Source organism: Hylobates moloch, unplaced genomic scaffold (assembly GCF_009828535.3).
Source record: "Hylobates moloch isolate HMO894 unplaced genomic scaffold, HMol_V3 SCAFFOLD_16, whole genome shotgun sequence".
Classification (NCBI taxonomy): domain Eukaryota; kingdom Metazoa; phylum Chordata; class Mammalia; order Primates; family Hylobatidae; genus Hylobates; species Hylobates moloch.
In genome coordinates this window covers 68,052,297-68,065,010 of record NW_026652291.1, presented here as the reverse complement: position 1 = coordinate 68,065,010, position 12,714 = coordinate 68,052,297, and the positions used below count along the sequence as shown (strand labels likewise).

The 12,714-nt window shown below is 39.1% G+C and overlaps 1 protein-coding gene across 11 annotated transcripts in view; it reads left to right on the top strand.

The window, feature by feature from the left end:
- HECTD1 (HECT domain E3 ubiquitin protein ligase 1) overlaps positions 1 to 12,714 on the top strand; it is a 111,962-nt gene that overhangs the window by 53,947 nt on the left and 45,301 nt on the right. For all 11 annotated transcript variants that reach the window (XM_058429242.1, XM_058429241.1, XM_032180197.2 and 8 more), the window contains exons 11-16: positions 2,362 to 2,500; positions 2,707 to 2,877; positions 9,734 to 9,956; positions 10,808 to 11,071; positions 11,170 to 11,246; positions 12,430 to 12,564. In XM_058429242.1, the coding sequence (XP_058285225.1) occupies positions 2,362 to 2,500; positions 2,707 to 2,877; positions 9,734 to 9,956; positions 10,808 to 11,071; positions 11,170 to 11,246; positions 12,430 to 12,564 (1,009 nt within the window). The remainder of the gene's footprint in view (positions 1 to 2,361; positions 2,501 to 2,706; positions 2,878 to 9,733; positions 9,957 to 10,807; positions 11,072 to 11,169; positions 11,247 to 12,429; positions 12,565 to 12,714) is intronic.

The window sequence follows — 12,714 nt, the reverse complement described above, 5'->3', positions numbered from 1 at the left end:
CCTGTCTCAAAAAAAAAATAAATAAATAAATAAATAAAATTATGGCCGGGTGCGGTGGCTCACGCCTGTAATCCCAGCACTTTGGAGGCTGAGGCAGGCATATCACCTGAGGTCAGGAGTTCGAGATCAGCCTGGCCAATGTGATGAAACTCCGTCTCTACTAAAACTACAAAAATTAGCTGGATGTGGTGGTGCACACCTGTAATTGCAGCTACTCTGGAGGCTGAGACAGGAGAATCGCTTGAACCCAGGAGGCAGAAGTTGCAGTGAGCCGAGATCACACCACTGCACTCCAGCCTGGGTGACAGAGTGAGACTCTGTCCCCCCAAAAAATTAATTAAATTAAATTAAAAACAACAAAACAAAAACTGGAAAGAACCAATCCTGTTAGAACAGTTTGTCCTCTGTCCACCTATCATTTTCTGTATTGTACTTGAATTTGTAATAAAGCATATTCTTTCATTAAAGAAATATAATGTTATAACTTCAGTTAGAGTTATAAAATATGTAGAGACCCCATGCTGTAGAAATACAGCTGTATCACATGCCTCTCTAGGACATCAGTTGAAAATTTTGCCTCTTTATCCTTCTATCATTCACCTCAAATGATATCTGCAGCTTAGTGCCTAGAACATCGTTAGATATTTAGAAAATATTTGTTAAATGAATTGATTATTGGCTCTTACATAATAGACAAACCTTTTTTTTGTTTTGTTTGTTTGTTTGTTTTTGTTTAAGACAGAGTCTGGCTCTGTCGTCCAGGCTGGAGTGCAGTGGCACGATCTTGGCCTGCTGCAACTTCTGCCTGTAGGGTTCAAGCAATTCTTCTGTCTCAGCCTCCTGAGTAGCTGGGACTACAGATGCCCACCGCCATACCCGGCTAATTTTTGTATTTTTATTAGAGATGGGATTTCACCATATTGGTCAGGCTGGTCTCGAACTCCTGACCTCAGGTGATCCACCTGCCTCAGCCTCCCAAAGTGCTGGGATTACAAGCGTGAACTACCTCGCCCAGCCAAGCCTTGTCTTATTAATATTTTATTATCATTTAAATGTATGTGAATATGTGTTTTTTATTTTAAAAGATCAGGTTACATGTTATAAAGTTGAGGTTAATTTGGCCGGGCATGGTGGCTCACAGCTGTAATCCCAGCACTTTGGGAGGCAGAGGCGGGTGGATCACGAGGTCAGGAGATCAAGACCATCCTGGCTAACACAGGGAAACACCGTCTTTACTAAAAATACAAAAAATTAGCTGAGTGTGGCAGTGTGCGCCTGTAGTCCCAGCTACTCGGGAGGCTGAGGCAGGAGAATGGCGTGAACCCGGGAGGAGGAGGTTGCAGTGAGCTGAGATTGTGCCACTGCACTCCAGCCTAGGCAACAGAGCGAGACTCTGTCTCAAAAAAAAAAAAAAAAAATTGAGGTTAATTTATGTGACTTTATTGAGTGTCGGCTACGGTCTAAGCAAAGCATTAAGTGAATAAAAGGGAAAGGAGGCATGCTAATTTGTTAATGATGGGAATATTTTGGGGGCATGGGATTATTAGGATCTCTTATTTTCATTTATATGAGTCCATAGTTGTAGTGAACATGGAATTTAAATTTGATGAAGGACAAATTAATTCAAAATTTTGTTTTTCATATAAATTACCTAGTATCTTAAGTTCTTAGAGCATTGTAGTTTGGATTATCGGAAATTTTAGATTAGTTATAATTTGTATCATTTCTTTTCTTTTTTTAATTTTGTTTTGTGTTTTGAAATGGAGTCTCCTTCAGTCTCCCAGGATGGAGTACAGTGGCACCATCTCCTGGGTTCAAGTGATTATTCTACCTCAGGCTCCTGAGTAGCTGAGATTATAGGTGCCTGCCACCATGTCTAGCTAATTTTTGTGTTTTTAGTAGAGACGAGGTTTCTTCATGTTGGCCAAGCCAGTCTTGAACTCCTGACCTCAAGCGATCCGCCTCCCTCAGCCTCCCAAAATGCAGGGATTACAGGCGTGAGCCACTGCGCTGGGCCCATTTATTTTCTTAGTAGTTCTAGTACTTTTTACTTGATTTTCTAAAATTACCATGACATGTTAACATTCATGCTGGTAAAGTGTAGAATATAGAATAGAAGAGTGCATTTAAGAAAATTATAAGTCATTTTTGGTGAGCTCAATATATTTATAATAGAAAATAAATGGAATTATTTCGAAAATGAATATATAGTGCTGAGTCCCAATTTTTTGTATTTTTTTATTAAGTATATATTTTTTAGCAGTGTATAAAACATAACATGGGATATTTTACTGTTCATTAATGCATGCATTTTGGTTTAACTTCATTTGGCTTCATACAATTCTATTTTTACTTTTCAAGGAAAGCAAGTCTTGCTCTAATTCGAAAAATGATTCATTTTTGCTCTGAAGCACTGTTAAAAGAAGTTTGCGATTCTGATGTTGGTCACAATTTGCCTACGATACTAGTGGAAATCACTGCAACTGTCCTGGATCAAGAGGTCAGTTTCTTTTTCAAAACTCTTTAGCATTAATTTCCTGTAGCTAGTAGTCTGAAATAAAAATTTTGTTTTAATTTCAGTAAATCATGTTGTGCAAATTACTGCATTTCTCTACTCCTGGCAATTAAACTTATTTTTATTGTTTTTCTTTCATTTCCTTGATATTGTGTACTTCCTCCCTCTTTTTTTTTTTTTTTTTTTTTCAGGATGATGATGATGGCCACTTGCTGGCTTTGCAGATCATAAGGGATTTAGTAGATAAAGGTGGTGATATATTTCTGGATCAGCTAGCCAGACTTGGTGTAATTAGCAAAGTGTCAACGTTGGCAGGTCCTTCCTCTGATGATGAGAATGAAGAGGAATCAAAACCAGAAAAAGTGAGTGGTCTTAATTATAGAGGTATCAGGAAGAGTTTGTTTTTTGTTTTTTTTTTTTTTTTGATGAAAATCTAGTTTCAATTTTTGATGGTTTTTGACAGGATAATGACAATATGAAATAGTTCTATATATTTTTTAAATTGGTCAGTTTTCTTTTAAAACATTTTGGTCAACAATTTTAAACATACACAAATGTTGCAAATATAATTAAAGAATATCAGAATACTCTCTATCCAAATTCACTAGTTGTTAACATTTTGCCCCATTTCCTTTAATATTTTTTCAGACACATGTATCTGTGTGTGTGTGTGTGTGTGTGTGTGTGTGTGTGTGTGTGTGTTTACTTTTTTTTTTGAGATGGAGTTTCGCTCTTGTTGTCCAGGCTGGAGTGCAATGATGCGATCTCAGCTCACGGCAACCTTCACCTCCCTGGCTAATTTTGTATTTTTAGTAGAGACTGGGTTTCTCCATGTTGGTCAGGCTGGTCTCAAACTCCTGACCTCAGGTAATTCACCTGCCCTGACCTCCCAAAGGCTGAGGTTGCAGTGAGCCGAGATCGCACCACTGCAGTCCAGCCTGGGCAACAGAGTGAGACTCCAACTTTTTTTTTTTTTTTTGAGACGGAGTCTCGCTCTGTCACCCAGGCTGGAGTGCAGTGGCGTGGTGATCTTGGCTCACTGCAAGCTCCGCCTCCCAGGTTCATGCCAATTCTCCTGCCTCAGCCTCCCCAGTAGCTGGGACTACAGGCGCCTGCCACCACGCCTGGCTAATTTTTTGTACTTTTAATAGAGACAGGGTTTCACCATGCTAGCCAGGATGGTCTTGATCTCCTGACCTCGTGATCCACCCGCCTCTGCCTCCCAAAGTGCTGGGATTACGGGCGTGAGCCACTGCCCCCGGCCTGAGACTCCATCTTAAAAAAAAAAAATTGATGGTAAGCTGAATACAGAGTTTTCCCTTTTAACCTAAATATTTCACCAAAAAACCAGGACATAGTTGTAGTATAATTATCAAAATTGTACTAATCAGAAAATTTAATATTTATGTAACACTAATATATTCTCTGGAGACCATATGTAGATTTTGCCATTGTCTTTAATGTCCTTCATAGTACTTTTTTTTTCTGGTCCACAAGGAAATCCAGGAGCACACATTACATTGGTTATCATATTCCTGAGAACCTGCGATAGTTTGTCCTGAGAACCTACAGCAGTCTGTCAGCCTTCCTTTTATTTTCATAGCTTTGGTGTTTATGAAGAGAACAGAACAGTTAATTTGAACAAAGAGCCTAACTTTGTGTCATGTTTCTTTGTGATTAAATTCAGCTTATGTGTTTTAGCAAAAGTTCTATAGAGGTGATACTATGCTCTTCTAGGTGCATAATGTTCCTTCTCTGAGGCACATTTGTGTCTGTTTGCCCTGTTGGTTATGATAACTTGGATCACTTGCTTAAGTTTTTCTCTTCCAGGTTTCTCTACTGTAAAGTTGTAAAGTTGCTCTTTTTCCTTTTTTTTTTTGAGATGGAATCTTGCTCTGTTGCCCAGGCTGGAGTGCAATGGCATGATCTCGGCTCACTGCACCCTCCACCTTCTGGGTTAAAGCGATTCTCATGCCTCAGCCTCCGGAGTAGCTGGGATTACAGGCATGTACCACCACGCCCAGCTAATTTTTGAATTTTTAGTAGAGACGGGGTTTCACCGTATTGGCCAGGCCAGTCTCGAACTTCTGACCTAGGTGATCCGCCCACCTCGGCCTCCCAAACTGTTGGTATTACAGGCGTGAGCCACTGCTCCTGGCCTCTTTTTCCTTTTGTAATAAGTAATTTGTAGGGACATAATTCCAGACTGTGTAAATATGCTGTTTCTCAGTAAATTTTACCCACCAATTTCTGTATTCATTGGTAACTCTTGCCTTAGACTGCAAATTTAAATATACCTTTTCCATCTCTAGTGATTCCCAGCAAGATTTATTTCTAATATTTAGTGAATGCTTACTGTGTGTTAATAACAGGGTAGTAATATTTTTGAAAAAAATGGTGGCATATGAGTTATACTTGTAGAATCCTGAGGGTGGTGAGAGTGTGTATGTATTACCCAAATCTGGTTAATCATCAGAATTACTAGGGGATTTAAGGAAAAACAAAACAAAAATATTATCTGAGTTTATTCTCTGGAACTCTTTCTCTCAAGAAATAGGTTACAGCAATCCCAACCAAGATCCCAGCAGTCTTTTTGTAGAAATTAACAAGGAGATTCTAGGCTGAGTGCAGTGGCTCATGCCTGTAATCCCAGCACTTTGGGAGGCCGAGGCAGGGAGATCACCTGAGGTCAGAAGTTCGAAACCAGCCTGGCCAACATGGTGAAACCCCATCTCTACAAAAAATACAAAAATGAGCCAGGCATGGTAGCACTTGCCTGTAGTCCCAGCTACTCAGGAGGCTGAGGCAGGAGAATCACTTGAACCTGGGAGGCAGAGGTTGCAGTGAGCCAAGATTGCGCCACTGTACTCCAGCCTGGGTGACAGGGCAAGACTCCATCTCAAAAAAAAAGAAAAAAAAAATTAGCTGGGTGTGGTGGCACGCACCTGTAATCCCAGCTACTTGGCAGGGTGAGGCAGGAGGATTGCTTGAACCTGGGAGGCAGAGGTTGCAGTGAGCCGAGATCAGATCGTGCCGTTGCACTGTAGTCTGGTTGACAGAACGAAACTCCATCTCAAAAAAAAAAAAAAAAACAAGGAGAGTCTAACATTTATATATAAATGCACATATTCTAACATTTACATATAAATGCAATAGCCAAAGCAACCTGGAAAAGGAGCAGCGTAGAAGGGTATACATCAATTTCAACTCTTTTATAAAACTTCAGTAATCAAGAAAGTGTGACAATAGTGTAAAGATAGATTAATGACCCACTACACATATGGCCAATTGATTTTCAACAAAAGTGCTGAGACAATCAAGGAAGGATGATCTTTTCAAAAAATGAACAAGTCAATAGCATATGCAAAATAATTGAACCTCAACTCTTACCACATGTATATATATTTGTATCATTTCTTTTTTTGTTTTGTTTTGTTTTTTGATATTGAGTCTCCCTCGGTCTCAACCCTTACTGCCCATGTATATATATATAGCATTATATATATATATACATTATATATATACATGATTAGGGTCCCATATACAAAAATTAACAAAATGAACCATAGACTAAAATGTATACACTAAAATTATGAAACTTCTAGAGGAAAAGAGAAAATCTTAGTGACCTCAGACTTGGGAAAGATTTTGTAAATTAAACTTCAAAAGGTTATACTGAAAAAGAACAAATAATTGGTAAGTTGTACTTCATCATTACACACTTCTGCTCTTCAAGATAAGTTGAAATGGTCAGCTGGGCATGATGGCTCATGCCTGTAATCCCAGCACTTTGGGGAGGCTCAGGTGGGAGAATTGCTTGAGCCCAGGAGTTTGAGACCAGTCTGGGCAACATGGCGAGACCCTGTCTCTATTTTTTTTTTTTTTTTTGAGACGGAGTCTCGCTCTGTCACCCAGACTGGAGTGCAGTGGTGCGATCTCGGTTCGCTGCAAGCTCTGCCTCCTGGGTTCACGCCATTCTCCTGCCTCAGCCTCCTGAGTAGCTGGGACTACAGGCACCCGCCACAATGCCTGGCTAATTTTTTGTATTTTTAGCAGAGACAGGGTTTTACCGTGTTAGCCAGGATGGTCTCGATCTCCTGACCTCATGATCCGCCCACCTTGGCCTCCCAAAGTGCTTGGATTACAGGCATGAGCCACCATGCCTGGCTGACACGTCTCTATTTTTATTTAAAAAAAAAAAAAAAAAGAAAATTAAAAGGCAAGCCAGATAATTCTCTCAGATTTTATTTATCTGAAAATTATTTGACCTTCTTTCTAAGTTTTTCTTTTTTGAGATAGGGTCTCGCTCTGTCACCCAGGCTGGAGTGCAGTGGCGTGATCTCGGCTCACTGCAACCTCTGCCTCCCGGGTTCAAGCAATTCTCCTGCCTCAGCCTCCCAAGTAGCTGGAATTACAGGTGCATACCACCATGCTCAGCTAAGTTTTGTATTTTTAGTAGAGACAAGGTTTTACCATGTTGGCCAGGCTGGTCTCGAACTCCTGACCTCAAAGTGATCCACCGCACCTGGCCTCTTTTTTTTTTTTTAATTAAAAAAATACTTATCTTATTTTTGTAGAGATGCAGGTCTCACTATGTTGCCAAGGCTAGGTTGGTTTTTGGCCTCAAGTTATCCTCCTGCCTTGGCCTTCCAAAGTGCTGAGATTACAGGTGTGAGCCACTGGGCTTCTTTGTCTAGTAATTTTTGATTTGCTACTGGATATTGTAAATGTTATGATGTTGAGCTCTGGGCTTTGTGGTCTTTCGTAAATTATGTTGGGCTTTGGCCAGGTACCTTGGCTCACGCCTGTAACTCCAGCACTTTGGGAGGCCGAGGCGGACAGGTCGCTTGAGCCCACGAATTCGAGCCTAGCCTAGGTAACATGGCAAAACTCTTTCTCTACAAAGAATACAAAATTGTCATTGCATGGTGGCAGAATAGCTTTTACTGTAGGGAAGTTCACCCCTGTGATCCTGAATTTGTTATTTCTCTGAATTCACTGAATATCCTGGTGATCCATGAGGATTTTCTACTCTGGCTGTTTGAAATGCAAATGTCTGGCTACTTGTATGATCTCTTACAACTTTCCAGTTGTTCTTTGCCCAATCTTATGGAGTATCACCCTGTATATAAGTGTAGCACTCAGTGGAAACTACTTTGCAGATTTCTGGAGAGGCTTTTTCTCTTTAGTTCCCTAATAGTGAACTCAGCCTCCAGATATTCCAGTTGCCTCAAACCCCTCAAACTCTGATCTCTATTTTCTTAACTTGTACTGCCAGGATCTGTGTTCCCCTTCCACATGAGCTTAGCCAGAAAATGGTCTCTGGTTCTAAGAGACTCACTTTGTTTGCTTTCATTTTCTTGGGGATCATAGTCCTGCGCTGACTGTTCTTTGGTGTTTGAAAACACATTTTTCGTATATCTTGTCTATATTTTAGTTGTTTATGATGGATGTATTTAGATAATTTAATAATCTTTTTTATGTGAATATTTTCAATTTTTAATACAAAAAATTAGCTGGGTGCGGTGGCGGGCGCCTGTAGTCCCAGCTACTCAGGAGGCTGAGGCAGGAGAATGGCGTGAACCCAGGAGGCGGAGCTTGCAGTGAGCCGAGATTGCGCCACTGCACTCCAGCCTGGGTGACAGCGAGACTCCGTCTCAAAAAAAAAAAAAAAAAAAAATATGTCCAAAAAAAGTTTTAGGAACACAGGCTGAGCTACAAAACGTTTATAGATTTTTTTTTTTCTTTAAAAAAAAAACATGCTCAGTCAGGCATGGTGGCTCACGCCTATAATCCCAGCACTTTGGGAAGGTGAGGCGGGCAGATCATGAGGTCAGAAGATCAAGACCATCCTGGCTAACACTGTGAAACACCATCTCTACTAAAAATACAGAAAATTAGTTGGGCGTGGTGGCAGGCGCCTGTAGTCCCAGCTACTTGGGAGGCTGAGGCAGGAGAATGGCATGAACCCAGGAGGTGGAGCTTGTATTGAGTGGAGATTGTGCCACTGCACTCCAGCCTGGGTGACAGAGCAAGACCCTGTCTCAGAAAAAAAGCTCTAACTAAAATACTTGTATGATCTTGAGAATGAGTATATTTGATTCACTTGGCTAAGGGTGGGGCCTTGGAATGAATGAATAATTTTATTTACTTATAATAGATAATATATATTACATATAAATTATATATAGTATATTTATAGAGAGAGACACTATTATCTATATAGAGGTTGTAGATAATGTCTTTATTATTGTAGAGAGAGTGAGACCCTGTCTCTATTGTCTATATAGAGATTATAGATAGTGTCTCTATTATCTAGATAGATAGATAGATAGATATAGATAATAGAGACAGAGTCCCGATCTGTCACCCAGGCTGGAGTTCTGTGGCACAGCCCTTCACTATAACCTCAGACTCCAGGGCCCAGGCTGTCTTCGTGCTTCAACTTTTCCAGTAGCTAGGACTATAGGTGCGCACTACTACCCTCAGCTAATTTTTAAATTTTTTTTTTTGTGGAGACAAACTCGCTACATTGCCCAGGCTGATCTTGAACTCATGGCCTAAGCAATCCTCCTGCCTTGGCCTCCCAAAGTGTTGGGGTTACAGGCATGAGCCATCACTGTCAGCCAAAATTTATCTTTAAAAATCTTCTTTGGTGATTCTGTTACACACTTCACTTTGGATACCATTGAGCCTCTCTAAATCATCATTGTTTACAAATAGGCCCAGAGATGTAATGAGTTCACCAAGGTTTTAGGTTATTATGTTGTTGTGTGTAGTGCTCTAATCTGTTAGTCTTTACCCCACTACACCTGGACATGATATAATATAGGTCATTATTTACATGAATTTCTTAATATTTTTAACACTTATTTGTAAGATTTAATTATAGGTAATTAATTAGTCAGAATTGAGAGCCAGGTGCTGTGGCTTGGACCTGTAATCCCAGCTACTTGGGAGGTTGAGGTGGAAGGATTGCCTGAGGCCAGGAGTTAGAGGCTGCAGTAAGCTATGATGACACTATTGCACTCCAGCCTGGATGACAGAGTTGAGACCATGTTTCTAAAAGGGGGAAAAAAATTAAGCTACAGGCAATTGAGTATTATGTTCAGAGTATTTAAATTTGAAATTAAATTAGATTCATGTTTTTAAAATATGTATGAATATTTGAAATTGAAATTATTTTCCATGTTTAATTGAATACTTCTACACATTTAGGAAGATGAACCACAGGAAGATGCTAAAGAATTGCAGCAAGGTAAACCATATCATTGGAGAGACTGGTCAATCATTAGGGGAAGGGACTGCTTATATATTTGGAGTGATGCAGCAGCCTTGGAATTATCTAATGGCAGTAATGGATGGTTCAGATTTATCTTGGATGGAAAACTTGCCACCATGTATTCAAGTGGTAGTCCGGAAGGTGGATCTGACAGTTCAGGTAATATTTTGTTTAAATTAAAATATTTTCCTAGTTTCTACAGTTTGGTTTTTTTCTCATATTTTTGCTACCATTGTCAAGGTATTTTATTTTTTTGAGACGGAGTCTCACTCCATCACCCAGGCTGGAGTGCAGTGGTGCGATCTCAGCTCACTGCAACCTCCACCTCCCAGGTTCAAGCAATTCTCCTGTCTCACCCTCCCGAGTAGCTGGGACTACAGGCACCTGTCACCGTGCCCGGCTAATTTTTGTATTTTTAGTAGAGACGGGGTTTCACCTTGTTGGTCAGGCTAGTCTCGCACTCCTGACCTCAGGTGATCCCCCCACCTCAGCCTCCCAACATGCTAGAGTTACAGGTGTGAGCCACTGTGCCCAGCCTGTCATGGTATTTTAAAAAAATATTTGTTTCTTTATTTTTTAATATCAATTTCTTTTGTATCAGTAGAGAAAAATTATTATACCATGAAAATATTTCCTAAATGTCTTTTTACTGCATGGGACAAGGAACAACACTATATATCTACTTTTTAAAAAATATCTTTACAAATATAGCTCCTTTTTTTGTTTTGTTTTGGAGACAGTGTCTTACTCTGTCTCCCAGGCTAGAGAGCAGTGGTGTGATCATAGCTCATTGCAACCTCAAACTCATGAGCTCAAGTGATCATCTCGCCTTAGCTTCCCAAGTAGCTGGGACTACAGATGCGTACCACCATGCCTGGCTAATATTTCCAGTTTCTAATTTCGTTTTATTGTTTAAAATTTATATTTTAATAGGTCTTTTTTTCCTAAGAGAAAATACATGTCATATTTGAAAGAAATAAGATTTTAAAACAAGTATTTTGTCTTTATAGAAAGCCGAAGTGAATTCTTAGAGAAGTTACAAAGAGCTCGAGGCCAAGTAAAGCCATCTACTTCAAGTCAACCTATACTGTCAGCACCAGGACCCACTAAACTTACTGTAGGAAACTGGTCACTGACATGTTTGAAAGAAGGAGAAATTGCTATTCATAATTCAGATGGTCAGCAAGCTACAATATTGAAAGAAGATTTACCTGGTTTTGTATTTGAATCTAATAGAGGAACCAAACATTCATTTACTGCAGAAACTTCCCTGGGTGAGTATGTAGATATGTAAGTTTAGTAGGTAAAAATAAATGAATATGTTAAATCATAACAAAGTAAGCTCTGTGAATATTCTTTTTTTCCCCCCAAGGTTCAGAATTTGTGACTGGCTGGACTGGCAAAAGAGGCAGAAAACTGAAATCTAAGTTAGAAAAAACAAAGCAAAAGGTATAGCTGTTGGATGTGCTTTATCTTGTCTTTTATACTGATTTGGTAAATTTTCAGTGGTAAAGTATAAGCATTGAAAAAAATTGAGCCATGGAACATAAGCAACCCTAATATAACGTATTTTTAGTTTTCCTATTTTCTGTGTTCATTTTCTTAAATATTTATTTACATATAATTTTTATACCTATACTAAATACCAACATTAAAACAGAATCAAAATGGATGTTAATATGAAACAAAATGTAAATTACTTGACTTAATTTACGAATCTAAAATAAAAGTTGAAATTATAAGAAAAAATTTTTTAAAATTGCTGCTTTACTTTCTTGATTTGAAATCAGTAGCAACTCAGTTAGTAGGTGACTATCCTTTTGCATATATAAACAAGTATGCATCAAAATATTTTAGGCAAAAATAATTTTAACTAATTTATTTATTTTTATTTTATTTTTATTTTTTGAGGCAAAGTCTTGCTCTGTCACTCAGGCAGTGGCACAATCTTGGTTCACTGCAGCCTCCACCTCCCAGGTTCAAGTGATTGTCCCGCCTCAGTCTCCTGAGTAGCTGGGACTATAGGCATGCACAACCATGCCCAGCTAATTTTATTTTTAATTTTTCGTAGAGATGAGGTTTCACCATGTTGGCCAGGCTGGTCTTGAACTCCTGACTGACCTCAAGTGATCTGCCTGCCTTGGCCTCCCAAAGTGCTAGGATTACAAGCATGAGCCACCACACCAGTATTAATTATTAATACTGTTTTATAAAGAGATAGTTTCTTCAAACTTGTCTGATATCCATGATTGCCATCTTTTAATTCTGAAGGGCATACCAAAATAGAATAGAAAGTATTATTAAATAGTTTTGAGAGGTACGTTTTTTTCTGTTGCATTAGAGTTATGCTGGGTTTGTTTGGGATTAAAATGGCATTAGGTGAATCCTAAATTTACATTACTTAAGCATATATTTGTAAATAATATCGTGTACTAAATTTCATCAGACCCAGAACATACATAGGTTGTTTTCTCAAAGAACTGTAACTTTGAGCGCTCATTTGTGCCAAAATGACAGTACATACTTACCTTTTCATGGTGAAATATGTAAATATGAGTGTCTATAAAAGTGAAAATTTGGTAAAATTATTAATTGTAGTAAAAGTTCACATTTGTTATGTTTATTTTGGTAGGTACGAACTATGGCTCGAGATTTATATGATGACCACTTTAAAGCTGTTGAAAGCATGCCTCGTGGAGTAGTGGTAACACTCAGAAACATAGCAACTCAGTTGGAGTCATCTTGGGAACTTCATACAAATAGACAAGTATGTCATCCTCTAGATTTTAATGATGTGTAATGAATTGTAGTTTGATGTCTTCCCCTCTATCCTTTTTGTCATGGGTATTGAGTAGGAGGTCAGCAAATTATGGCCCAGGAGAAGAGCCAAATCTGGCCTGCTCCCCATTTTCGTATG